Raw genomic sequence first — 24,561 nt, 5'->3', positions numbered from 1 at the left:
TATTGTATTCCGTTTAACTTAGCTCCATCGGGAAATTCATTGAAGATGCGCCTTATACTCCAAAGCACCTTATAGTGCGGAAAATACTGTACTCTTAGAATGTTCTTTCTTGCTGGAATATCTTCTTTGCGAGTCCAATGGAGAAAATGTTTTGACTTTGTTTAGGCTGGGACTCGACAAAAAAAAAAAAAAAAAAAAAAAGACCACTGTTCCGAATAGCTAGACAGACCTTAGGAAGAGATCAGGCTGTTCTGTCATCAATGCACGATAGAAAAAATGGGGAGAAAAATGACACTCTGGAATATCATATTGAAAGATGTTGGCTATGAACCAGAAACTAAAACTCATTTGATAGAATCACGACATACAGAGTGAAATATGCCATGTATTTATTTTTAATAATGTTCGTGATTATAAATCACACCTAATGAAGTTCCCGAGATTCTCCATCTCAAGATTAAATATGGAAATTTGGTTTTGCTATGATGCATAAAATGTCATTTTTACTTTCTGAATTGCACAACTACTAAATGAATTTGTTTACCATATTGCGATTTATTGAGAGGCGCCTGTGGTGTATGGCTGTTTGTATTCTAGTTGCTGACCTACAAAGTCCTTCCCCACGTGACTCAATGTGATAGGTAATCCTATGTTATAACAATGTATTGTGCATAATTGATAAACCAACCTTTGACATCTTAGTTTTATTGTCTCCAGTCAAGAAGGAAAGGTTGTTTATTTCATTCTGGACCACAAAGTTCTGCTCCTCTCGTTTGAAATGCTGTGAAAAATTAAAGATTATAGATAAACTCAGAAATGACGAATCTGCGGATAAATCCATTCGCTCCTGTGTAGATCTTACATGTGATTTGCACCAAAGAATAAAAATTTCAGCAACCATCTTGAAGAGCTCATTTGAGTCAGCATCTGGTTCTTTCAGCCATCGGGACCTGCAGCAGAGGGACATTTGACTCTGATCGTGTCTACCTGAAGAGCTCCATCGTTGTGAACTAACCTGTTGTTGTCCACGTAACGTATGAGCATGGGGTAAAACGCATAAAGGTCCCTGCAGAGTACAGCAAACTCATCCAGGATGAGTAGTTCGGCCTCCTGCGTGTCTCCCTTGCTGTCTGCCTTCAGCAGCTCCTCCTCGGCCACGACTTTCACCGTCTTCTTCTTTAGCTTCTCCAGCGTAGGCAGGAAGTGGCTCTTTAGTAGAGCAGTGCGAGCTTTGCTGATAATGGGCTGCACATACACTGGACAAAAAGCAAAAAAGTCTAGCACGCCACAATATGTATTTGAAAAGCATGTATTAAAGGTAATTTATGTATGCAATTATTTCCCCTTGTGATTACGCTTTGGCCGTAATGGAAAAATACGGAACATGACAATATTGTGATGATTACACATTCTTAAATATTTCTAAATAGTGAGGCTACGCGGTTCAGAAAACAGATGGATGTTAAACGATGTGCTAGAGAAAAAACAAGGACGGATTCTGAACCAGCGCAAAATATATAAATAAATACATTTTGAAAGGTTTACTTGCATCTCTGATTAAATAACGTGCCCAGTAAAAAAAAATGTGTTGACCGGTGCCTTTGGCTGAATTAAAATACTGGCCTTGTTGAAGCTTGAAAAGTGTGCTGTTCTGTTCGTATGCAAATTTCATACGAATAAAAAAGAAATTGATCATCGAGAACACAATCACTAAATTGCTGAAAAATTTCCTCCTACTTTATCCTCTGAAATTGTTTAATTGTGCTCAAGTTCGCCTACCATCAGAAGATCTCATCTTTGAGAGTCATTATGGCTCAATGCATTGTACCCACCTGCGATCCTTTTCATCCATGAGGCCTCATCAATGCCCAGGTTGTTGTTAAGGATTTTCAGAATGTTGCCCAGAATGAGGCTTAGGTGCTCTGAGGTGATGGTGGAACAGCACATGCTGCTGCCACCAGGCGGCTGGTTCTCAGGCCCCCTCTCCCACCAGTAGGACAGGTAGTTACAAAGCATGGGCAAGACCACCTCAATCACATGGGGCATCTCGGTGTACCGCGCTCCAGATTCCGCCATGTCGTCGATGTCCTTTATGAGCCCGTCGAGCCGGGGCATTCCGGGACACATTTGTTCAACGGAATCCGGAATGCCGAGGACTAAAGATACCAGTGTGGATTAGACATTAAAGTGTCATGCTTTGAAATGGATTTTATTTAGAACAACTGCAGACTTGGTACAACTTGTGACTTACTGGCTCGTTCACGGCCACTCTTGGTGGTAAAAACTGAGAAGGGGTTGTACATGTTGAGCATCGGTTCTAAGAAAGCCACCGGCATGGCCCCCGCCAAGGTGGCCAGACAGTGACCGAGAGCTGGCAGCTGTCTATGGGGACACAGAGAAGCTTCGTGTCTGTCAAGGCATGGATTTACTGAACTCCAGCATTCATCACAATGGATACCTTTCTACGTAGATGTTTTTCCCAGTCCCCAGAGCATAAAGGCTGGTCAGGATCCGATAGCAGGACACTTGGACATCATCCACTGCAACAATCATGAAAACGGTATTATATTGTATTCCCTTTAGCATAGCTCCATCTAGTGGATGCATAACGCAACCCCAGCCACTATTGTAGCTTGAATCTGTGAGCTTTATAATGCGGTGTGCCGTAAATATGAAACCAGTTTTCAAATAGGACATTCATTGAAGATCAGCCTTATACTCCAAAGCGCCTTATAGTGCGGAAAATACGGTAATCTTAGAATGTTCTTTGTTGCTGGAATTTCTTCTTTGCAAGGCAAATGGAGAAAACAGTTTTCTTCTAAACAAAGTCAAAACATTATGTTCTGCTCAGCTTTGTTTTTGTTTTTGTTTCAGCACCAGCTGGAGTGTTGGGCGTGACCCTTCTGCGGTGCACCTGCGTCTCGTCATACAATCAAGATTCTTTGTATTTAAGGAGTCTCTCTGACTTCTGCTTCTCCTTGTCGGATTCTTGACCTTGTTCGCTGTTCATGCCCAAGTGCCATTATTTAGACCTCATGCTCGAGCTCATAGTTGCTTTTGTCTTGATACATTTTGGTTTCATACGCGTCTTTTTTGTGTCAAGTTATTTTTGACTAGTTCAATGTTCGTATGTTTGGACTCTTTTTGTGTTTCCAATTTTTCCTTGCCAGTTGCAGGTGTCTTTTTGTTGGTCTCAATTGGTTTCCTGGCTGTCAACCATTACAATCTGAGGAACACGATGCGTTCAAACGTTGTGGTTACCAGAGTGTGTCTTTTCTGTGGCCACGTTCACTTTTCACACTATTTTAATATCATCTGCAAATCCACGAACTCAGTTGACATCTATTGTTCATCTCAGTGCAATTTAGGTGTCCAATTTAGTATGACCTTCTTGCTTATCTGACTGCACTGTCAAATGGTTGGCTTTTCAGTCCCTGTTGATGCATCGCTGAACAAAAATAGATTTAAAAAATTGTAGCTCAGCGAGTATGTTTTGGATTTGCTTTTAGTTTATTCACAGTTGGACAACAAAAAAAATGTTGAATTTACTCACTTTTATTCCATTAATTGGTTCCACGAAATAAAGTCAACTGGAGCCAGATTGATCGACTAAAAAGATTTATCTGGATCCAGATGATTTTATTGACAATCTCTACGAATATATATCATACTATAGTACAGTTTCCCATGAATCATTTCTCAAAATGTAAAGAGCATCCCATTTCCCTGCATATTAACTTGCGCTTGATCATGTATCAGCTGTGGTAACTTACAAAGCAGGTCTATCCCAAAGTGATGTTCCGTGATGTGTTCAAACAGAGCAGTAAGGATGGGGAGCAGAGCCACCGTGGTGTAGTTGATGTTCTGCGACACGCCTTTCATCTGCGAGCGCGAATGAGTGAACTTCCCCAGTTTGAGGTTCTCAAAAGTCCTCTCCAGGTCCTCGGCGGCATTCTCAAAGAAGGTCCTGAGGCCGACCCTCACCATTTCAGAGCCTGACTTCATCACTGTTCTGCCATAGTGAAGAAAAATGGCGATATCACCACTCAGTATATTGAGTAATAAACAACTACATGACTCTTGTCATATAAAGTACAGCACTTCCCGGTATGAACGTTCATGAAATACGAGTCATCCAGCTCATTGCCTCTTGCGGAGAAACAATTAAGATTTATTCAATAAATGAAAAAATATTTACGATAACCCTTTTGGGGACAGCGGTTACTACAGTGGACAACTCATCATGTTATCAGGTTACCGGGTGCATGAAAGGTTTAAATCCGACTCTGACTTTGCTGATGTCGGAGTACAGAAAGAATATATGCAAAGCATTAATATGAATTGTCTATTTTCAGCATTTCATAATTCATAATAGTTAAATGAATAACAAGGGCTTGATGTGTCCCAGTAGAAAGGTGAAATGAAAGGTGAGACGCAATATGGCCTTCGTTATGTCTGAGCTGCATTAACAAGCAGCACATTGTAAGCCTTGGGCATCAAATGCTGCATGCAACTTCTTTGCTTAATTAAATGCCAAAGGATGCTCTTTGCTAATACCAATGCCTCCCACAAGACACTCCAGCAATAATATTTCATGACAATTATGTTTTAATGAAGATAGAATATACAAATGATTTAAAGCCATAGTCGTTGTACACCAGAAAAGTGAGAAAATCCTTTTCATGTTTTCAGAGTGCCTTTGTTGATACTTCAGTAATATTACTCTATCCATCCATTTTCTGACCCAGTTATCCTCACAAGGGTCACGGGCGTGCTGGAGTCTATCCCAGCTGTCTTCAGGCAGTAGGCGGGGGACACCCTGAACTGGCTGCCGGCCAATCGCAGGGCATACACATATGAACTACCTTTCGCGCTCACATTTAGGGACAATTTAAAGTGTACCATTAACCTGCCATGCAAGTTTTTGGAATATGCGAGGAAACCCGGAGAAAACCCACGCAGGCACTGGTAGAATTCCTCACAGGAAGGCCAGAGCCTGAATCGAATTCTGTACTTCTGTACTTTGAGGAGGACATGCTAACCAGTCAACCACGGTGCCGCTCGTCATCCTACTTATATTATATGCTGTCACGTCTACACCCACCTGGTATCCAGTGTGTGTGCCAGGATGTGCAAACAGCTCACCATCGTGGTAGAGTCACTTCCTAGGAGATATCAAGCATGCAGAAGGAATCATCAGCATGAGAAAAAAAGAAAAACAACTATGACATACAGTATTTTCACACAAAATGACACATTTGTATGCAAAAACAATGCAAAGAGCAAAAAAAATTATATATATATTACTTTTTTTTGTTCAGTAGAAAAAAAAAATGCACTAGCTTGAATTTAAAAGACAATAAATTTGTGTCCCAAAATTCAGCATTTCTGCTGAAGGGAAAATAGTCCAGTTTTATTGTCATATGGTGCTTAACATTTTGTACGGTTTGTGATTTCCACTTGCTTTGACGTGTGCCACTAGAGGCAACTCGGAGATTACAAAGTTCTGCGGCACACTGATGAGGGGATGTACATTAAAAAAACAACAACACAGATATGATAATAATATTGAAATAAAATTGGTTGTTTTCAATTGAAAAGATTACCACTACTCCGATCAGAATACCTGTATATCTTTGGATGTTGTCGCTTTCCAGTGATAAATATGTTTACAATGTATTCATTCGTTTATGATTGTTTTAGATAGGAATGGAATTCATATTTTTTGAGTGTCTCTACCTAAAGTATAATGAGAAAGAGAAGGTTTTGTTTAATTAAGAAGCTTAAAAGATTGCTGTTATTTAAAATGCTTTAATTTCAATTAAGAAGTCCTGATTTGCGCGCACACACACACACCCACACACCCACACACACAAATGCAGACGTTTACACAGAGAAGGAAGCAGCTTACCAAAGAGAGAGATCCTATGTCTGACAAGAGCTGCCAGTTTACAAAACAAGCTGGAAATTTGAAAGTTAGAAAAGGGAAGAAATTGAACAAGGTACAATTGAGTCAACAGCCAAAGGAAAGACAAACAATCAAGTTTGTTGTCATGCAGTGAGTGTTCCTCTCATGCTGTGCACAAGAGTGCAAGAGTACAAGAGTGTGCGTGCAGGGCAATGTAGAGTGACCTGGTAACCATTTCTTTCTCCTTGTTAGATGAGTAGCCGCTACTGCTCAGGTTCTGATTGGGTGATGACAGGAAGTAGAGGGAGTGATTCTTGAAGTATTGGTCAATGAGTGGAAGAAGGACCTGGTGAGGCAGAACAAAGGTGACATATTTACATATCACAGATATTTATACATCATATATGAGCGCATCGCAATCTTACTTTGGCAAAAAACTTGATTTCTTGCTCATGCGGTGACCTGTCCGTTTTGCCACTGGCAGCCATGGCCTCTGGATCAAATCAGTATTCGCATTAGAATTGAATCAAACATTCGTACGGTTCTAGTCGTGACATAATCATGATCATACCGAGGTGAGAGATGAACTCCTGGGCGGAGTCAACATACTTGAGCAGCTTCTTCAAGAACCTGTACGCAAACCTTTTCTCCATTGTGGAGGAGTCCTGCTCTAAGTCCCTCGGACCTCTGCAACACAATTCATTACATAATTTCCCCGCCAACAGTTCCTCGGGGTACGCGCATTAGTCCCATTTGTGTCCACCTCGTGATGCTGTAGCCGCTGATTTGCAGGAAGCGGAAGAGATCCTGAGCCTTCTCTCGATCACGAGCCTTCTCTTTCGCTGTCAGCGTCTCATAGGGCACCAGCAAAGGGTGCGTACCGCCGACTAAAAGCACAGTGTCCGATCAACCATGAGCAGTCGGGCGGGAAGATGCTTAAATGGAATGGAGGCAAAAAAAAAATCTTGTGCCTGGACAATGACCAAGCATTCCACCATGTGTTTGTAGATAGGTGACATGTTTATCTTGTTTGTTTCTTTTCTCTTGTGTCTATCTCATGTTTAAAAAAAAGCCCTCGTCCAGAGGATTTACCTCTCTACTAGTGACCCTTCACATAAGGCAAAAAACATCCCTCACCATAGCCACTGCCTCTCACACTATCCAACTGCCCTGTGCCAACGGTCGAGACCTTCAAGCTCCTGGGAATCACAGTCTCTCAAGACATCCAGTGGCAGGTCAACATTTAATTCAACTTGAAAAAGGCCCAGTAGAGGATGCACTTCCTGAGGCTGCTTGAGGAAGCGCAATCTGCTGAGGCAGTTCGACACAGGAGTCATCCAATCAGTCCTGTGTTCCTCCATTATAGCTTGTTTTGAGACTGACACACAAAAAAAGATAAAATGCTACTGCAACGGGCAGTTCGGACTGCGGAAATAAAAAATTATAATAATTGGCACCGCTCTACCCACTCTCGAGGACTTGCACGCCGCAAGAACCAAAGGCATGGAAAATCCGACTGGACCCACCGTACCCTGCCCACCACCTTTTCCAGCTATTACCCTAAGGCAAGCGCGACCGATCCATGCGCACCAAAACCAGCAGCCATTCAAACAGCTTCTTGTTTTGCTACCCACGCCCTAAACAGTAACTCAAATCTAGAATGGCTCTTTGGATTTGTTGCACACCCCTGTGGAACACTATTACCGCAATAATCATTGTATCTCCATTCTCTACATAGTTGAACAATTGTCATTGGTCAATATCCTAAAGCACCAGACACTTTAAATTGCTCAAGGACTTTCTGTATAATTGCACACCTAAAGTTGTACGACAGTTACTACTGCTGACCGCTTAAAAAACGATTATCTGCACCAACTGCACAACCGTCATAGTATTGAACTACTGCACAATGGTACCCATACATAATGGAAAGTTTTTCGATAATTGTATGTCATGTCTTTGTTTATCGTAGTTGCTTGTTCTTGCAATACAAGTGTAGCCTGTACTCCCGGAGACAAATTCATTGTGTGTGATGATTGATTCTGATTCTGGAAAAAAAACTGCTGAAATAGGCTGATGCTAACTAAGCACCTCAGACAGTTATGGACCTACTATACTTCAATACCTTGGAGACCTTGACGCAAACCATGATGCCCAAATTATTTGTATGCATGGGACTAGCAAGGATTTTTGAGCTACTGTAATTTGAGACATACAATGAAAAGAAACAATCGATCATATCACTTGCACTTTGGCAAGATTTAAAAAAAAAAACGAGCAGGTAGAGTTCCTTTCATTCGACAGTGACATCTGAATGTATTTGTATGTGTAAACAGTGAGCACAATGGTGCACAACAGTTCTACATCACCTCTACTTCCAAGGTCACTCTTTTTCCTTTTGGCCCAGATGTTATGGTAATTTTCAGCAACCACCTCAACCATTCCCTTGGGCCAAAGACAAAACAGAAGGAAATGTGGATCTCAATACTGCTTCAATAAATTGGGTGTATGTGTGTTGTAATCTTTTTGTTTGTCTTTTGCTCTTTGATTCACTCACTTGTAGCTCTCTGGAAAGGATCACGTTGCTTGTATCTATTGGGCCGGGATTAAAGCCATTTGCCTAAAAATGTTAAAAGAATGTGTAGTCAGTTGGTGAAATTATTCTATTGGTGTATTAAATCCATTTATAATATGTAGATTTTTTTTGCATCACACCTGTGAGGCCGGAGAGATTTTTCGTAGCTTTTCATTGTCCCTATGGTGGGACATGCTCTCTCCATCTCTGGTCCGGTCAACACTCCAGCCCATTGCCAGCATGCTCTTCAATGACTCCCTGATTGGCCACCTGTAAATCTCTTTCTCCTTGACATCAAGAGGTAACACAATGAAAGAAGCGAGGATCACCTTTGTTTGATTTACATATCCTAAATCTGACGTTCCCTACCTTCTCTGTCAGAGCTTTGTATGTCCTAAGCTGTGGGTGAATTCTAGCCTTCTCATCCACACAGTCTCCGTATTTCCACCCAAGCAGCACCTGGAGAACAATCGGAGCGGATTGTGATGGATAACGCAGCTTCTCTATTGTTCTCTAAAATCCTCCGCACAATGATACTTTTGGATTTTGTTCTACTTGGCTATTTGTTGATTTGTTCAGAAACAACAATGAATCATGTGGTGCAGTTGTGAATATTAAACAATGGAGGGAATTGCTCTTCCGTGCATAAACAAGCTGCCTTGTTGTCATGAGAATAAAGGGGCTCACAAAAGTCATTTTACTACAACCACTATTCTATTGCTGCATAGTTTATTGCAGTATGGATTCTTTTGTTGCGGGATTTTTTTTTCTCAAGTGTTGTGCTGACGAAAAGTAGCTTGAGGAGGGTCGCTATGGCCTTACCTTCTCTGCTGACCATTTCTCATGAGAATGTTCTGCATACTTGTTAACAAAGTGCTCAAGCTTCTCCGGGAGGGAAACGCTTAAAAAAAAAGACAGAAGTCTCTTTATTGCTATTCCTTTAGGACCACAAAGGCTTGTAAATGAGCATGATAAAATGTAGCTCTAGTGTGGCTTACTTTGCAGTTGTGATAGGTTTGGGTTCAAAGTTGCCTTGAGAATTTACAGAAACAGGCTTGTCCTCTGTTCCCCCAACGGGGGCATCGACATAGTCAGGCGGCAAGGCTCCGGCGATGGCGCTGAGGCATGGCATCGCCATCTTGAACAGCTCTGGGTCATATTTCTGCTCAAAAGGAAGAAGAAAGCTTTGCCTAATTGAAGCATTATCATTCATTACTTGCTCATCGGAGCTGGGAGGCGAATGAAGTAATGACAAGACAAAGAGGAAGCTGTAGAGGAGACGTTAACGATGAATTATGTTAAGAGCTGAAGCGCTCGCATGCTTCAGACTCTGGATCAATATCATCCATTCGGATATTGATGTATTTTTTTAGGCTGGCGCTCGGCACAGGCTCTTTTCGCTGGCATGCCTCTTGATAAGTGTGCTGAGTCCAGAGATTTGCGATATCTCAAGATGTCTTCTGCACACATGCGTGTTCATTTAAATAATAGAGCATGTGCACGGTCAAGACATTTCACCAAGCACATTTAAATGTCTTTGGCTGCCAAGGACAAATTGGGCTTTTTTGCTTGCCAGCTCTGCCAGAGTGATGTTTTCATACGTCTGATTTAGTTTCGCCTGTTGCTTGTGTACAACTGAGCCCATTGACGGGTTTGACACGAGAACTTGATTTTTAACAGGGATATATATATATATACAGGTATATAATGTTTTAATTTCGTGAACATTTATAATATGATATTACTGATAATAAAAATAAACGTCAAAACTTGCAAAAAAAACAAATTATACCTCCGTTCAATCCGACGCAATTCAGATGAAATTTGCTCTATGCATGCAAAGTCAAAGACTGCACATAATTGTCCAGGTCATTCGTTTAGTACACCACTGCAAATGGTCATAAAGATCCCTCAGGCCACTAATGAATGTGCTAGTTTTAATTTGAGAAAATCTTCTTGAGTCTTAGTCCCAAGACTGCCTTTAGAATATTTTAGCTCCTTATAGTTCTTAAGATCCCAGCTGCTCACTCACTCTGATCACATATTAGTTCTCAGTCCTGCTCATGATTCTTTTTGATAGGACTTCTATCTTGGTCCCTGTTTGCATGTATAAGAGGAGGTCGTGTAATTATGACTCCCGCCGCAATCCTTGGCGGCGATTTGGCCCTCTCACCGCATGTTTAGCAGTAAGGCTTTTTCATTTGACCTATCACATCAAAACAGAAGCAGCAGGGAACAGCTGGAAGCTAAAAGCAACCTGGAAACTTGCCCAGCAGTAAAATCTGTATTTTGAAACGTACATGGAAACTGTACAAGTTAGGTGTAATTCATATTGTTTTGTTTGTTTGTGTAATGTAGACCAATAAATAAATAAATATTCAGATGTATGGACAATTTAGAATCTCCAATGAACTTAACATGTATGTTTTTGGAATGCGGAAGAGATCTGGGTACCCGGAGAAAATCGATGCAACCACAAGGGGAACGAGCAAACTACAAACATGAAAGCCGCAGCCGAGATTCAAACAGAGAACCTCAAAACTGGGAGGTAGACATGCCTGTCTGTGTTTTATGTTTTGAAATGTTTAAGTAGACCCGCAAAATAAATGTGCCTGCCCCCCATACAAATGTGTTTCTATGAAAAATTGCTCTGAATTATTGTACACTGTGCACAAAATATTTATGAATTTTTGCCTGTTACCGATTTCATATTTGGATCACATGTATTAGCTGCACATTTTTTCAATTTTAGAGCTGCAATCTTCTCACTGTGGCTTGTCCGGTTAGCCGTCTCTGCAGCGTGCCATCCTTTTCCATCGAAATATATCTTCTGCATCCTTCTCTCAAACACCAACTGTCTGCATATTTTCTTCACGATATCCATTAATCTATCTTTTAATAATAGATTCATCTGGCAAGCCTTCTTGGGGAACTGTTGTTGTTTTTGTTTTTGTTGTTGTTGCTGACTTGGTGGATAGTGTAGATGTAAATGGACATGATGCCTCACCCTCTGGGACAACGACTCAAACACTCCCCAGAAAATCTTCTTGGTGAGCTGCAGTTCATCCTCAAGCGCTGTGCCATAGCTGCCCCAGCCTGATGGAAGGCAGTAGTACTTCCAGTTCTGCTCGTAGTGATTGGTTAGCAGCTGGAGGACAAACGGGGATAAAAGGTAACTTTTTATGAAGACTTAAAATACGTTACAAATTATTCACCTCATTCTTAGAGAACACTAACAATAAGCACAGAGGCTTTGGAAATGCAGAAAAGCACCATCACGGGCTCAGCATAAATTAATTCTGGATGTGTCTACGTAAAAATGTTTCTCCTATTTCACAGGCAGGTCACATCTTATAACTTTTTTTTTCCCCTGGCACTCAGATGGAAGAAGTGGCTGAGCAGAGCCAACAAAACCGTAATCACAAAATCTACTGCTTTATCCACTTGTTTTTCCTCCCTTGCTGCCCACCTCTTCCTCACTATAAGTTTAGCACGGAGGTGTACCACCAAGCGAGTGAGACACTGGGGAATAAAACGGCTATCTTAGTCGTACAACACACTGTAAGACTGTAGGTGACCAGAGTACCAAAGAGAGGTCTGATAATTAGGCAGGATTTTGAAGTATGCAGAAAAGGCAATAGGGGGAATATGATGAGAGATTTAAACAAAACAAGAAACAGAAGTAAAGAATATGTTGGCCACCCTCAGAGGCATCTTGCAGTATTCAGTCAGCATGGGTACATCAAAGACGAGGCGGTGCAGAAGCTGCTGCAGCATTGAAGGGCGAAGGTGCCTGGAGAAAAAGGCGAGAAAGAGATAAGAGCACCCTCTCTGAGTTGCTTTAACCCTTTCAGGGACAGCAGTTACTACAGTGGACAGTTTGTTGAGTTGTCTGGTTTCAGGGTACATGAAAGGGTTAAACTACAGTCACTGACTTGAGAGACAAGCCAGATCCGATTTATCGTTAATCTCAACCTCGGTCGACGCAGATAAATATGCTTTTTGTGATCTCCTCACTTGCAGACAGCCAGCAGGCACTCCTCTATGGCGTCTCTCTGGGCCTTGGTGAGGGAGCGGCCCTTGGAGAGGCGGTAGATGGTGTGCAGGGTGGAATCAATGAGCGTGGCATGGTGTTCGGTGCCGGCAAAGAGGGGTGCGCAGCGAGTGAGGAGAGGGAGAATGGCTGAGCCGATATAGCGGTTCATGGCCAACGCTGTCTCGGTGGTGCACAGACCCTCCTGGGGATAGTGGGGGTAAAATTAGATCTTGATAGCTCATTAATACTTGGGACGATAAGACTTCAGTGGTGAGATACAGAGTCCAACTAAACGGCACAATTTTTCTACTTTATTTCAAATACTGATTTTGCTTGCACCTTTGCCAAAGCTTTTGTGAAATATGACATTATAAATACAAATAATTACCGGTAACATGAAATGAGCATTACAACTGGTCACAATAATGAACTTAATTAACTTAAATTGAAAGTACCTATTTTTTGGAGCTACAAAATAATTGTTAAAATTGCTAGAAGGACACTCTACCCACACTTCTACTTACTGTATCAAGAGAATTTGCCGCCCTCAGGTCAGGAAGAAAGCCAACTTCAAGAAGGTGAAGAAGAAAGCTCTGGTCCTCAATACCATACACTCGGTCCAGGAACAGCACCATGGGGGCCTTGTGGTCCGGACAAAAGCAGGCTGACATATCAGGTTCTGTCACAGAGCCATCTGAGACACAACAAAAGGAATATGTATCTCATTTGGATCCTTGAAAACTTGCTTGGATGCACATTATACAAATGAAAGTACTGTCCTGGATTACACTTACAAGAAATTACTTTTTCCGCATGACGCATTTTAAACTACTCCAAAAAAAGAGTCATGGGATTGGCCAAAATTTCTTGGTAACAATTGAGATTCAAGGGTAAAGATTTGAATGTTGACGAAATAAGAGCCTCAATACTTTGGTCACTATTGGATCTTTGTTTATTCAGCTGATGAGACTTTTCTGTCTTCTACAACGGTCTGCTGACAGAGCTCACAGCTGCATCAGAGGCATATCTTGCCCTGCTTCTGCAGATCAATCAATAGAGCAAGACAGCTCAGTGTAGAAGCGATCTGGCTTACTCAGAGCTGTGGGAGTGCACAGGAAAGCGCTTGGCTGATTAAAAAGGCATGAGCAGTAAAATGAAATCAATAACCTTCTGCCCTGCTCTAAATGTCCAAGCTTTTGTAACCATTCTTATACGAGACACCCTGTTGTGATATGCAAATATAATTAATACTGTTTAATATCATACGACCTGTCACTAGAGTGGTACATTTGACGTTTGACAGCTTGTGAACTACATGGAATGATTGTTGCTTTTGTGGGAAACACTCGGTACATTATTTGGGTCGACTAGTGTTTCCATACCAGGCCAAGTCTAGTTTATAATGTTTGTGAATTTGGTAGACTGCGCTGCACGTAGGGCAATTTCTAGTGCACGTCTACCGGCGCATCTGCAAATTTATTTACAAATGTAGACTATGTAAAACCATGACTCTGACTTGTGGTGCTCAATGTATTTTACTGAGGTGCAGGCAGACAGATTTGGCGCTCTGCGGACATGCGTAGTGAATGTTATTGCATTTCATTGATAAAGATGACAACTGCTTAGGACAATCCTTCCGAATCATTGTCTCAATCAATTCATTGAATCAATTATAATCAGTATTATCTCAACAATATTTTAATAGCACATGTGTCAGTAATGGGGTGTAACACATGAACGGACAGTCGCGGGTGCAAGGCGTTCTCCTATTGCTCACATGCACGGCCAACTACATCATCCGCAAGTGCAGATCTTGCAGTTTATCAGTGCATGACATTGCACTGACCAGTGCGAGTCTATTTCTATTTCTAGTTCCCACAATGTCAAGTATGATATACTTGTGCATACTATGTGCTGACTGCCTTGATTTTAATGCAAATGAGGGTTGCTGCTACAATTGGCCATGAACAGGGTACTTACAACAGCGCATGCCGATTCTAGCTTTGCAATGTCTAGCAAAATAGCAAAAGAAAGAAAACTTCACCTTGCGCACACTTTGACTGCGCTTTGAGTTAGACTTGCACTGGGAACAGAAATTGGGCCCTTGGACTGGCTATAGAGTGAAGACTATACCTCTATTTATGATCGGTGTTTTGAGAGGTATGCTGATGATTCCCACCAGGTCCTCAGTGGGCACAAGGGAGCGCAAAATGGCACGAATACGAAGAGCTTCACCTTTCCCTTTGTTGATGAGCTTCAAACAGCAAATGAAGAAGTATTTAAATGCAAATAACAAACAAAACAAACAAAAAGAAGACATAAATATAATTTGTAGCGACCGCACATGCATCTCTGGAGCACAACGTCCCAACAGGTCAATGAGAGCTGAGTAGAAGGACATGATGGCATTGCCCATGTGGACCACTTCCTCTTCATTGTCACCATCAGTGGATCTACAGGTTGGGAGTGAACACAAACAGAAAAAAATACTTTCTTTCTGACATTAACTAAAATAGGAAACATATGGAAGCGAAAAGGGATGAGCAGCTAATCTAATGGCCAAGTATTCGGGTTGATTCACAAAATTTTGCTTGATCTGTTGGGCTCACACGTCACAGCTGACTCCCTGCACAGAACCAGGCAGATCCAATGCCGGCGTCTCGGAGATCTTGATGGCTTCTTTCATGGCCGCCAACAGTCCATTCCCTCCCTCCCCTCTCAGTGCAGGTCCAAAACACTCCGGACGACGGATGAGTAACTTGACCACGACACTGGAGTTCTCCTCCACACTTTCACCTACCACACAATTAAGTCATTCAAGCATCAGAACACATGCACTCAGCAGACACTGCAGAATGGAGATATCAACAACAGTCGTACCATTGACAAAGACGGCAAAGCGCAAGAAGGAGAGGTAACGTTCTCCCTCAATGGGGTTCCAGCCAATATCTGGATAACCTTTGGCCAGAAGCATCGGACAACTCTGGAGACCGCAGCCCGCCAAGTAGGTCACCACCTGCAGGTGGAGAGAAAACATAACCTAACATGCTGCCAACTGGATTTCAACCACATACCTTCATTGGGTTTGGTTTCAGCAAAGCCATGTATTCTGCACAATGCCCTTTTAAGTGACATTTCTTTGTTTTCTGCTTGGTTATGCAAAATGGAGGATCTGTCGACCTTTTTATACCACAACAGTTTGATTGACCCAGTGATCCCTGCTATGTGGAAAAAAGGATGCGCTTGGCCATCGCGCAGGCAGTCAGTCAGCTAGCCAGAAAGAACCCGACTCCAGGATCCGTGCGATGTGGCTCTACCCACCTCTTACCCAATGATTGTCACCAGGGTCCAAGATGCGGCCCTCGTGTGGTGATGGCGAGCATCAAAATCTTTGCAATTTCCAAAGAGTTCTACCTTGTCTAGATCAGGTTCTTCCAGTGCGAGGGCCAGACCGTTGTTGTCCATAACCGAGGAAGCAGCCACATCGAGAGGAGTGGAGCCCCTCATAGCTGGTGAAGCTGCAACACAAAATATACTGTACACTTCAGACATAAGCATTCTCCCATTGTTCAGTTGCATTCGCGGCTGAACAATTACATATAATGACATGAAGTGGGAGGAGTCAAACAAGAATATAGAATTTGCAATGTTTCTCTATTCAAACAATAGTGCAATAGCGCAGTGTGTAAATGTAGCATGTCAACAGAATTCAAATTGCACCAACCGAGGCCCACGCTGCTATTTTCCAGGAGGTAACTTAGGTGGTCAAACATTGCCTTCTGGTTCTGACGACTGATGCGGCAAAAGTAACACAGAAAGCGACAACAGCTTGCCACCATCTTGGGGAAGGCTATTTCCTGCAGGGTGAAAAATACAACATGAAGCCAAATTGCAATCGTCTGGAAATGTGTGTATGTGTGTGTGTGCGTGCGTGCGTGTGTGTGTGTGGTTATTTCCATTTGCTTGCCAGACTGCAGACTCGAATAATAATAATAATAATAATAATAATACAGTTTATTTATAAGCGCCTTTCAAGACACCCAAGGACAAGGATGAACTTCTCACAGCTCATCCATTCAGAAGACAATCAGTGAGTGCAAATTGCTGGTGTACAAAATTTGTGCCTAAAACTGAGTTTTAAGTTAGTCAAGGAGCAGTGTGCCCATCTTTTTAGAAGGTTACCATCTATCTCGCACCAAGAGCATCCATTTTTAACTGATTTTATGATTTTATTTTCTTCCATCCTATAATGTTCTCATTCTTTGTTTTTATGGCCTCTTCTTCCCAATACCCATGTAGATTTAGAGAAGTAATGTTCACCTCAGAAAACAAAAAATCAAAATTGACGTAGAAACGCTCAAGTATAAGTCAGCCTTCTAACGAATGACTGATTTTCAGAGGTTTTTCATCTGCTTCGGCCTTTAAATTTAATAAAGAAAAAAACAACATGGTGCCCCTGAGTAGACGACAGACAATAAAACACAGCCGCCATTCATCATTACATAATCATTATCGCTAAAAGAGAGATAATGACATTTCTGCAGCACGGCACGCTACAGCTGCAATAATAAATGTCATTAATCTCTTGTCTCTGATTTTGTTCCCCAAATGTGTGCAGTTTGATCTTTGTGAAGGCAATTTCTGATACCACTCAAGTGTTGTTGTATTTATTTTTTTTGTAAACATGTACCTAATAACATGGCGATTGAGCCTAAATAGCTTTCAAGCTTTCAAACCTGGGATTTGTCCCCTCCGAGCACATTGACCATGACCTCCATGACAGTCTCATGCATGCCCAGAATTCTCATAAGATTGGGGTGTTGATAGAAGACCTTATTGTTCATGATGTCACTGGAAGGGAAAGAAGAGCACCGACCGGTTGGTATAAAGTGTGTATTAAATACTGTATGGGGGAGGTCAATGCTGATAAACCCAAACAGTTTCACCCACCCAAGTCCATCGATCATGAGCTTCTCCTCCTCTTTCCCCATCCGAACAGAAAGCAATGATCTGATCTGTCCCAGAGAAGCCAAGAGCTTGATGGTGTCCTGGACTGAGGCGGCGCTGATGGTGTAAGTCTTCCTCATGGCCCTGAGCAGCTCACCGATGCTGTCATACTGCCTCCTCAGCAGGCTGAACATCCTCCGTACCAGCTCTGGGTCTTGGATGTGACACTCCTGGGCCCAGCTGACCATCGTCTGCGAGATCAATTCCTTCAGGTTGGCTGCAAGAAACGTTAGAGGAAATACACAATTTCATGTGTGTCAACACGCCCTGCAGACACACCGATTTGTCCACACCAGAAGGAGCCGAGATTGTTTTTTTTTTCTCCATTGTAAGTGATCTTAAACAATCCCAGTTTCTCCATCCAACAAGCAACAAGCACAGGTGTCAAACTCAAGGCCCTGTGCCACATCTGGCCCGCCACGTCATTTTATGGGGCCCGTGACTGAGCTCAACTCGTCATCTGAGTTTGAGTGTTGACCACGTGCCCCAGCCCATCAAAACTGATTGGCAGCTAGCCCATTTCCAGTAATACTGTCAGCGTCTTCTCAACCTTCTTATAAATCAGGAAACTGGCAACTCCAAATGGCAGAATACCTCCTATCGAGGTTCCAACAATATATGCGTCTTTCACGCTCTCCATGGAAAGAACGAACAGGAAAAACCAGCGCTTTAGAAGGTCGATGGATGTACTCTCCATAATAAGGAAAAAGAAAACACACCCACTACCTAACCAACAAACAGAAAAACTGGGATATGCACATTTAAAATGAAGGGTTTTATTTATGGCCAGAGAATTAAACAAAAAGAGTCTTGCCTGCAGCGATTCAATTCTCCCTCGGTTATTCCGCTGCCCTTAGCACACTCTCCAAAGCCACCAGGTGCTGCTGAGGTAGACATTTCTGAACTGCAGCTGCCACTATAAACCGGTCCTCTAATCAATCAGCCCTTATGTAACACTCCTAACAGTCTTTCACAAACAAATGTCCACTCCTCAATTTCATTCCTTCGTTGCACTTTGAGTACTTGGGCGGTCCGTATCTTGTTAATTTAAAAGCCTTGCATCAGCTTTAACGATGACACATGCGTATGGTCGTATCTCTAAACAGAAACAATGTGACACTTGATGATAACATAATGGCAATTATCCATAATAATAATAATAATAATAATGAGTGGAATAATAAAATGTACATATCACTGATTCTGTAATAATTTCAAATGAGCGCCTTGTTAAGAGGTCATCCAAGTGGAAAACGAATCCCCCTTTTGTTCTGCATTTTGGATTATGTTTCAACGGAAACCGAGCGTGCCGTGATTGTGCAACACCAGCACATTTGCTGGGGCACAAACACAGCCTGTCTATTGCTTTAATCAGTTGAAGGAGCGGATTTGATCATAAGTGCTTTGTTTTTATCCCCCCCCCCCCCCCCTTCTCCCACCACCCCACCCCTCACAAACGGTTGAATGATGCTCTTCACTCTGGAGCTCCATTAGCATAATGGAATTGCAAAGAAATTGAAAGAGGAAAATCTCGGCCAACCTCGTGATTTGGTTCACGAGACCTTTACACACTTAAAATTATTTTTAAGGCATTGTTGGTTTTGAGTTGCATTTATAGGCTTTTTATGCTCCCTCGCTTTTTGAAGCCCTTGTACCTGCCTCTAGCGTCACCAAAAGTACTTTGTAGTTTTCTTGGAATGACAGCTACTTTTATTCTGATTATACTGTCCATGAAAATATTCTGATTTCCACAAAAAAAAGAAGAAATCTTGACCATTTCATTTCCAGTTTTTCATGGCTTGGTAGTCGTTTTAGCAAGTACTCAATGGCTTCTTTCCTGGATGCAGACCTCTGTTTTGTTTTCTTCCAACTGGTGAAATGTATGATCTGGCATCAAGTGAAGCATGGATGTATTAAATGTCATCTAAACTTTGGTGCAGGCACCTATTTACTGCACAAGCGGGGTGCCAAATGCTATCATTACAGGGTATTGCATCATGTCAGCGGTTAATTGGAAACACCAGCGAGTCCTCCGGATGATCAGAAAATAATATACTGCAAACACTTCAAAACCCCAAATAAATGAATATCATACTCACATGGCGCAGCTTGTTCCTTCTCCAACGGTTGCTCTGTTTTATGAGCTTGTCCTTTGATTTTGTTCACCAGAGTTAGAAGACGGCCTTTAATGGATGTATCTTGCTCGTCCTCGTCTTCCTCCATCGGGATTCCTCCAAAAGACAAAGGGACGCGGCATAAACATCATGTGAAAAGCTCATTGTGGCAATATGTCAGGTCAAGCTAAGCCTCCTATGGGGTTGTACATGTCAAATGTAAGACGTGTGCTGCGGTACGAACTGGTTCTCATGCTTGTGGGTAATTCCAAGTTAATTGCTTCTCTTCGTGGAGGAAGCTCATGACAGGTTGGTGCGGTGTAGCTGGACTAAAGCTGCCATTAGATCGGCTGTACTGTGCACGGCCGGGCAGTACAATTATTTAGCAATATTTTCGCACACTGGAGAGGACGTAAGAGGAAAGCAAATACTGGTGATCCATAATTGGTAAAAGCAAGAGTGAGTCGCACTATTTCGGCATAGGGCTATTCTGTGTTTGTTTGTAATAGAAATTAGATCACTTTGAGTTTTGTGAATATCGAGTAAAATCACATGTACTGCTGTTTGGTGTTGTATATTTGAGCCTTTGGCGTTCTAGGTTTTAGCCCCGACACATTTTGGCTTACTTCAAGGTCACATACTGCATATTTCCCTAAAAAAAATTGACCAGAGACATTTATTTACTTAATTGCAGATAGTAGCAACTTGCAAGTATTTATTTGAGGTATTCTTAAATAAAATGACATACTACGTGATACAATATGAATACATATTATAAATACTCGTATATTATTTTGTCGGTTTTTGAAGGTCAGTACATCACAACGCGGATGGATTAAAAACGAAACCAATAAAAAAATTGCCTCAGTTGTACAGTTGGCATAGGTATGGTTGGGCATGAGTAAGTTGTTTTAAACTAAAAAGGAAAATATTTCCAGACAGTAAAAAAAATGTTAAATCGGGTCCATTATTGACAATGATAACAGATTTGAAGGATGCTATCAAGAACAATTTTTGATAGCATAAAAGTTGAGTCAATGCTAGGTATTCCTTTGTTTAAAAAAAAAAGAATCAAATGTGATGTCTGTGATTTTCCTTCTTCGTATAAGGACTCTGCAATTTAATAAAAGAGGGAAACTGTTTATTTTGACGTACATTTTTTTTAAACTGACAAATCTGTACTTTTATTTAAATAGTCCAGCATGTAAATCCTTTTGTCACCTCTGGCATTACAACCTTTTCTTCAAAAAATGTGATTTTCGAACGTAATATCCAGCTCACCACAATGTAGCTGCAACTGGTTGTGAAAATCAAAAAGCTCTCCTTGGATATCCGATGGACACGGACAGTCATCGCCAGTGCTGAAGGTCAGCAGCATGTTGATCTAAAATATAAAAAGGATAATAACAATTTTTTTACATATTCACAACCATTATTTTGCAAATAATTCGAAATATTAACACCAACAAAAAGCTCAAGTGTTCAATTTGGCGGTGAGAATGAAGGAGACGATTGGAAGTCATTAAAGCACCGTACTCTGTATCCAGCTGTGACCCCCCCAAGGGTGGTCTGGAGTGTCTGTGCTCATGTGTCTGCTTGGGTGAGCATTTGTGCCAGTGCGGGTATGTGCTTGCAAAACTGAAGCTGTATTTAGTGTGTGGAATCAAATTGATGAAGAGGACTTTCAACACCGACTACAGCCACTACAACTAGGCTGTGACGCCACGATTCAAGAATTCCGTGATACAAAAAAGGTCAGTGGGAATTGGAGTGTATGCAGATAAATTAGTCATGTTTGTGGAAAATTACGTAGGTTATAGAAAATGTTGCTCATAAATCTTTTAATTAGAGAGCCAGAGAGGCTGCCGACTCTGTGGTCAGTGATATGAACATGAAGGTATGTGTGTGGTTTATGATTTGTTCTATCTACAAGCAAATGCGTTTACAAGTGAGTCAAATAATGCATTTAGTATGTGGATATTTTTAAATGTTAGCCGTATTCATCTCGTGTTTCCACGTTTGGAAATTAAATCCAGTAAAACAATTATTTCATTGAAAGTACGCACAGCAAATTTACCATACACTTAAAAAAAGACCTCGACAGTATCAAAGATAACACTGCGCAATATCTATCCTTATTATTGTAGTGCAAATATGGAGCGCGAATGGATCATAATTAGACAAGCTTGTAGGATGTCCCATCATAACAGCAATAAAAATAAAAACAAATAATAATGAACAACAGTATTTCTACTGTAACGGCAATAATTATCATCATTGTATGAGCACTGCGGTGACGGTGTCTATTGGCCACACCTGTTCTTGGGGAGGCGAGCGAAACTCCTTGGTCTTTTTTGCCGTGACAGCGGCGGACATATTAAGGGCCAGCATCAGCTCGTTGTATCTGAATTTTTGGTTGAACTGTAGTTTGGAGACAAAATTGTCGGAAAAAGACACGATAGCTTCGATGCGGTGCTTGAGCTCACAATCGCAGAAGTAGTGTAGCAGCTCACACATCTGGGGAGTAGACAAACATTGTGTTGAATGCTTTGGAAATCGGGTGCTCTTGTACTCGATGTACCTTCCTGTTACCGAAAGTTTGACTGTAAACATTCCTGTTGATGCGATGGACAGGTATCCAGAATAAACCTAATCTGTTTGTGTGTGTATGTTTTCACCTGACGTTTCACAGGTTCAGGCAGCCTTTTCTCCAGAAGTCCTTTCATCAGCTGTTTGGCCTCTTTGGCTGCCTCTTCCTCTCCTGCTTCCACTGCCTTGTCCTCCGTCCCCGTTAATCCTTCTTTGTCAGTGGTACCAACGGGCCCTTTGTCATGCGGTGTCTCCCTAAATACGTTCGAGTCAATGAGGCATAAAATTTTGTGAACGTCCTCACTGCCGAATACGCCCATGGTCAGTAAAGTGCTGATGAGCTTCAGGATTGGCACAAAGTGGTACTCTACACCTCCTCCGACAGGATCACGGATATAGTGGCCACCACCTTGGACCGCCTCTGTCAACATTGAAATGGATTTTTCTTTTAATGCATCCAGCGGGATCTGCGGACTGTAGAGGTGATGCTCCCGTTTGGTGTTGATGAAGCAGGGAGGAGCGAAATTGAGACGGGGTTTGAGCGACGTACTCAGTCCCACCCCTGGCGGCGAGTGCTTTTTGGAAGCGTTGGAGAAGAGACGGATGGAACGCGTCTCCGCTGTGACCGGGATAATGAATTCATCTTTCATCATGAGTCGAGCACCTTTGGCGGTCTCCAGGTGGATGCTGATGAGCAGATTGTAAAAACCCTCTCGTAACATGCCCGACAGGTACTGGTTGTCAATGGTGTATAAGAGCTGGGATTGATCCAGGTGACTGCAGAGGGCGTGGGCCACACGGGTATTGCCCAGAGCGCAGAGGGCGCAGTAGAGCTTTAAGGTGTGGTAGTGGAACTCCCTCATGTCCTCCTGCTCCGACAGTTCCATGATGTCCACACACCTTTAAATAGATATAATAGATACAGTATGTATATTGAAAATCATACACAGTTCTGGGAAAAATCCAGCAAACCATTTGCCGTCGCTGTTTGATGACAACCGTGTATGCTAAAAGATTTCAGGAACTCCATTGAAACTTCACTTCTTACCGTATTTTTCGGATTATATGTCGCTACGGATTATAAATCGCACCAGCCAAAAAATGCATAATTAAGAAGGAAAAAAACATGTATAAATCGCACTGGAGTATAAGTCGCATTTTGGGGGGAAATTTATTTGATAAAATCCAACACCAAGAACATACAATTTAAAATAAAATGGAAAACAACACACTGTGTAAATGTACGATATGCTATCGTTACATGACGCATAAAAGATGAACTGAGAACGTGCCTGGTATGTTCAAGTAACATACTAAGAGTTATTCAGATATCTCTAGCATAAAGAGCATGCTAACAAGTTCACCAAACCATCAATGTCACTCAAAATCACTAAATCCAAATTAATAGGAATGTAAATGTGTTTTGTTAAATGTTCGTAACTATTCAACCTCGAACAATATCCGAGTCGAAGGCATCCCTCTAATAATGGTAGTTGATGAAGATGTATAGAATGTCACACTCCTGGTCATTGTGTTTTACATTCACGAGTCTGATGTATAACGCAGAGAAAACACCTGATATTTAGAAACATAACCATTTTAACATTTCTAGATCGTCAACCCGGAAACCTTTTCGAGCATCGGAGAGGAAAAATGATTCCCGAGCCACACACGGGCGCACACCGTCTGAGAAATCTGAAAATCTGTCTTCGCAGACTTTAACACTAGATGGAGGAAATATACTCAAACTAGCAAAAGCGTTTTATACTTGTGAATAGAAGTATCACTCTAGTAGCTCATTTTGGTCTTGAGAGAATTAACCAGAAACTGCAGCAGTGGAATAAAAAAATAAATACCTGTTCTCCTCAGGTATGTGAACCGCCATCATCTGCAGAGGCTCCACACACTGGACCGACCATCCGTGTCTCTCGCTGACCCTCGCTGTTTCTACTTTCAGGAAGGTGTTTGGCATACGGCTCCACAAAACCGCATTGATGGTCTGAACATCAAGGCGAGGGGGACACTGAGGCACCGGGTTCTTATGCTCACTCTTAAAAATGGCTGACGACAGTGGCATGGCGTTCTGTGCAGGGGGCATCACATATAGGCCGTTAGAGAGCTCCGTGCACGGAGTGATCACCCGCGATAAAAACGCAATGCGGTGTTAAAATGAAAGTGATTTAAAACTTTCTGAATAAATGACTTTTTTAAAGTAGAATGTGGTTATGTGGATGATTTATCCTATTTTCCGACAAGCAAATGGCACAAGTCCCCATCTTGTTACTGTCGCCTTTAGCATCTTATGATGACATTAAAATGCTAAATAGGGACT

At 41.9% G+C, this 24,561-nt stretch overlaps 2 protein-coding genes across 9 annotated transcripts in view; one reads left to right on the top strand and one right to left on the bottom strand.

Annotated features, from left to right (window-relative positions):
* The window catches only part of LOC127614637 (serine protease HTRA2, mitochondrial-like), a 221,440-nt gene that overhangs the window by 82,753 nt on the left and 114,126 nt on the right, over positions 1-24,561 (top strand). The gene's annotated exons all lie outside the window — the stretch shown is intronic.
* Positions 1-24,561, bottom strand: part of ryr3 (ryanodine receptor 3) — an 83,707-nt gene that overhangs the window by 19,970 nt on the left and 39,176 nt on the right. For all 8 annotated transcript variants that reach the window (XM_052085936.1, XM_052085939.1, XM_052085938.1 and 5 more), the window contains 36 exons: positions 24,086-24,312; positions 22,319-23,129; positions 21,957-22,157; positions 20,922-21,024; positions 19,626-19,757; positions 17,470-17,743; positions 17,256-17,370; positions 16,244-16,376; positions 15,934-16,037; positions 15,400-15,535; positions 15,129-15,315; positions 14,864-14,972; positions 14,653-14,773; positions 13,044-13,213; positions 12,501-12,721; positions 12,186-12,276; positions 11,491-11,631; positions 9,482-9,645; positions 9,306-9,384; positions 8,853-8,942; positions 8,624-8,770; positions 8,466-8,528; positions 8,278-8,353; positions 6,672-6,795; positions 6,480-6,595; positions 6,334-6,401; positions 6,133-6,254; positions 5,912-5,961; positions 5,105-5,165; positions 3,774-4,012; positions 2,459-2,540; positions 2,252-2,382; positions 1,833-2,156; positions 1,016-1,256; positions 863-950; positions 689-781 (listed from right to left, as the gene is read on the bottom strand). In XM_052085936.1, coding sequence (XP_051941896.1) covers positions 689-781; positions 863-950; positions 1,016-1,256; positions 1,833-2,156; positions 2,252-2,382; positions 2,459-2,540; positions 3,774-4,012; positions 5,105-5,165; positions 5,912-5,961; positions 6,133-6,254; positions 6,334-6,401; positions 6,480-6,595; positions 6,672-6,795; positions 8,278-8,353; positions 8,466-8,528; positions 8,624-8,770; positions 8,853-8,942; positions 9,306-9,384; positions 9,482-9,645; positions 11,491-11,631; positions 12,186-12,276; positions 12,501-12,721; positions 13,044-13,213; positions 14,653-14,773; positions 14,864-14,972; positions 15,129-15,315; positions 15,400-15,535; positions 15,934-16,037; positions 16,244-16,376; positions 17,256-17,370; positions 17,470-17,743; positions 19,626-19,757; positions 20,922-21,024; positions 21,957-22,157; positions 22,319-23,129; positions 24,086-24,312 — 5,634 coding nt within the window. The remainder of the gene's footprint in view (positions 1-688; positions 782-862; positions 951-1,015; positions 1,257-1,832; positions 2,157-2,251; positions 2,383-2,458; positions 2,541-3,773; positions 4,013-5,104; positions 5,166-5,911; positions 5,962-6,132; positions 6,255-6,333; positions 6,402-6,479; positions 6,596-6,671; positions 6,796-8,277; positions 8,354-8,465; positions 8,529-8,623; positions 8,771-8,852; positions 8,943-9,305; positions 9,385-9,481; positions 9,646-11,490; positions 11,632-12,185; positions 12,277-12,500; positions 12,722-13,043; positions 13,214-14,652; positions 14,774-14,863; positions 14,973-15,128; positions 15,316-15,399; positions 15,536-15,933; positions 16,038-16,243; positions 16,377-17,255; positions 17,371-17,469; positions 17,744-19,625; positions 19,758-20,921; positions 21,025-21,956; positions 22,158-22,318; positions 23,130-24,085; positions 24,313-24,561) is intronic.

This window comes from Hippocampus zosterae, chromosome 14 (assembly GCF_025434085.1).
Source record: "Hippocampus zosterae strain Florida chromosome 14, ASM2543408v3, whole genome shotgun sequence".
NCBI lineage: Eukaryota > Metazoa > Chordata > Actinopteri > Syngnathiformes > Syngnathidae > Hippocampus > Hippocampus zosterae.
This window is presented reverse-complemented; position numbering and strand designations above follow the sequence as displayed.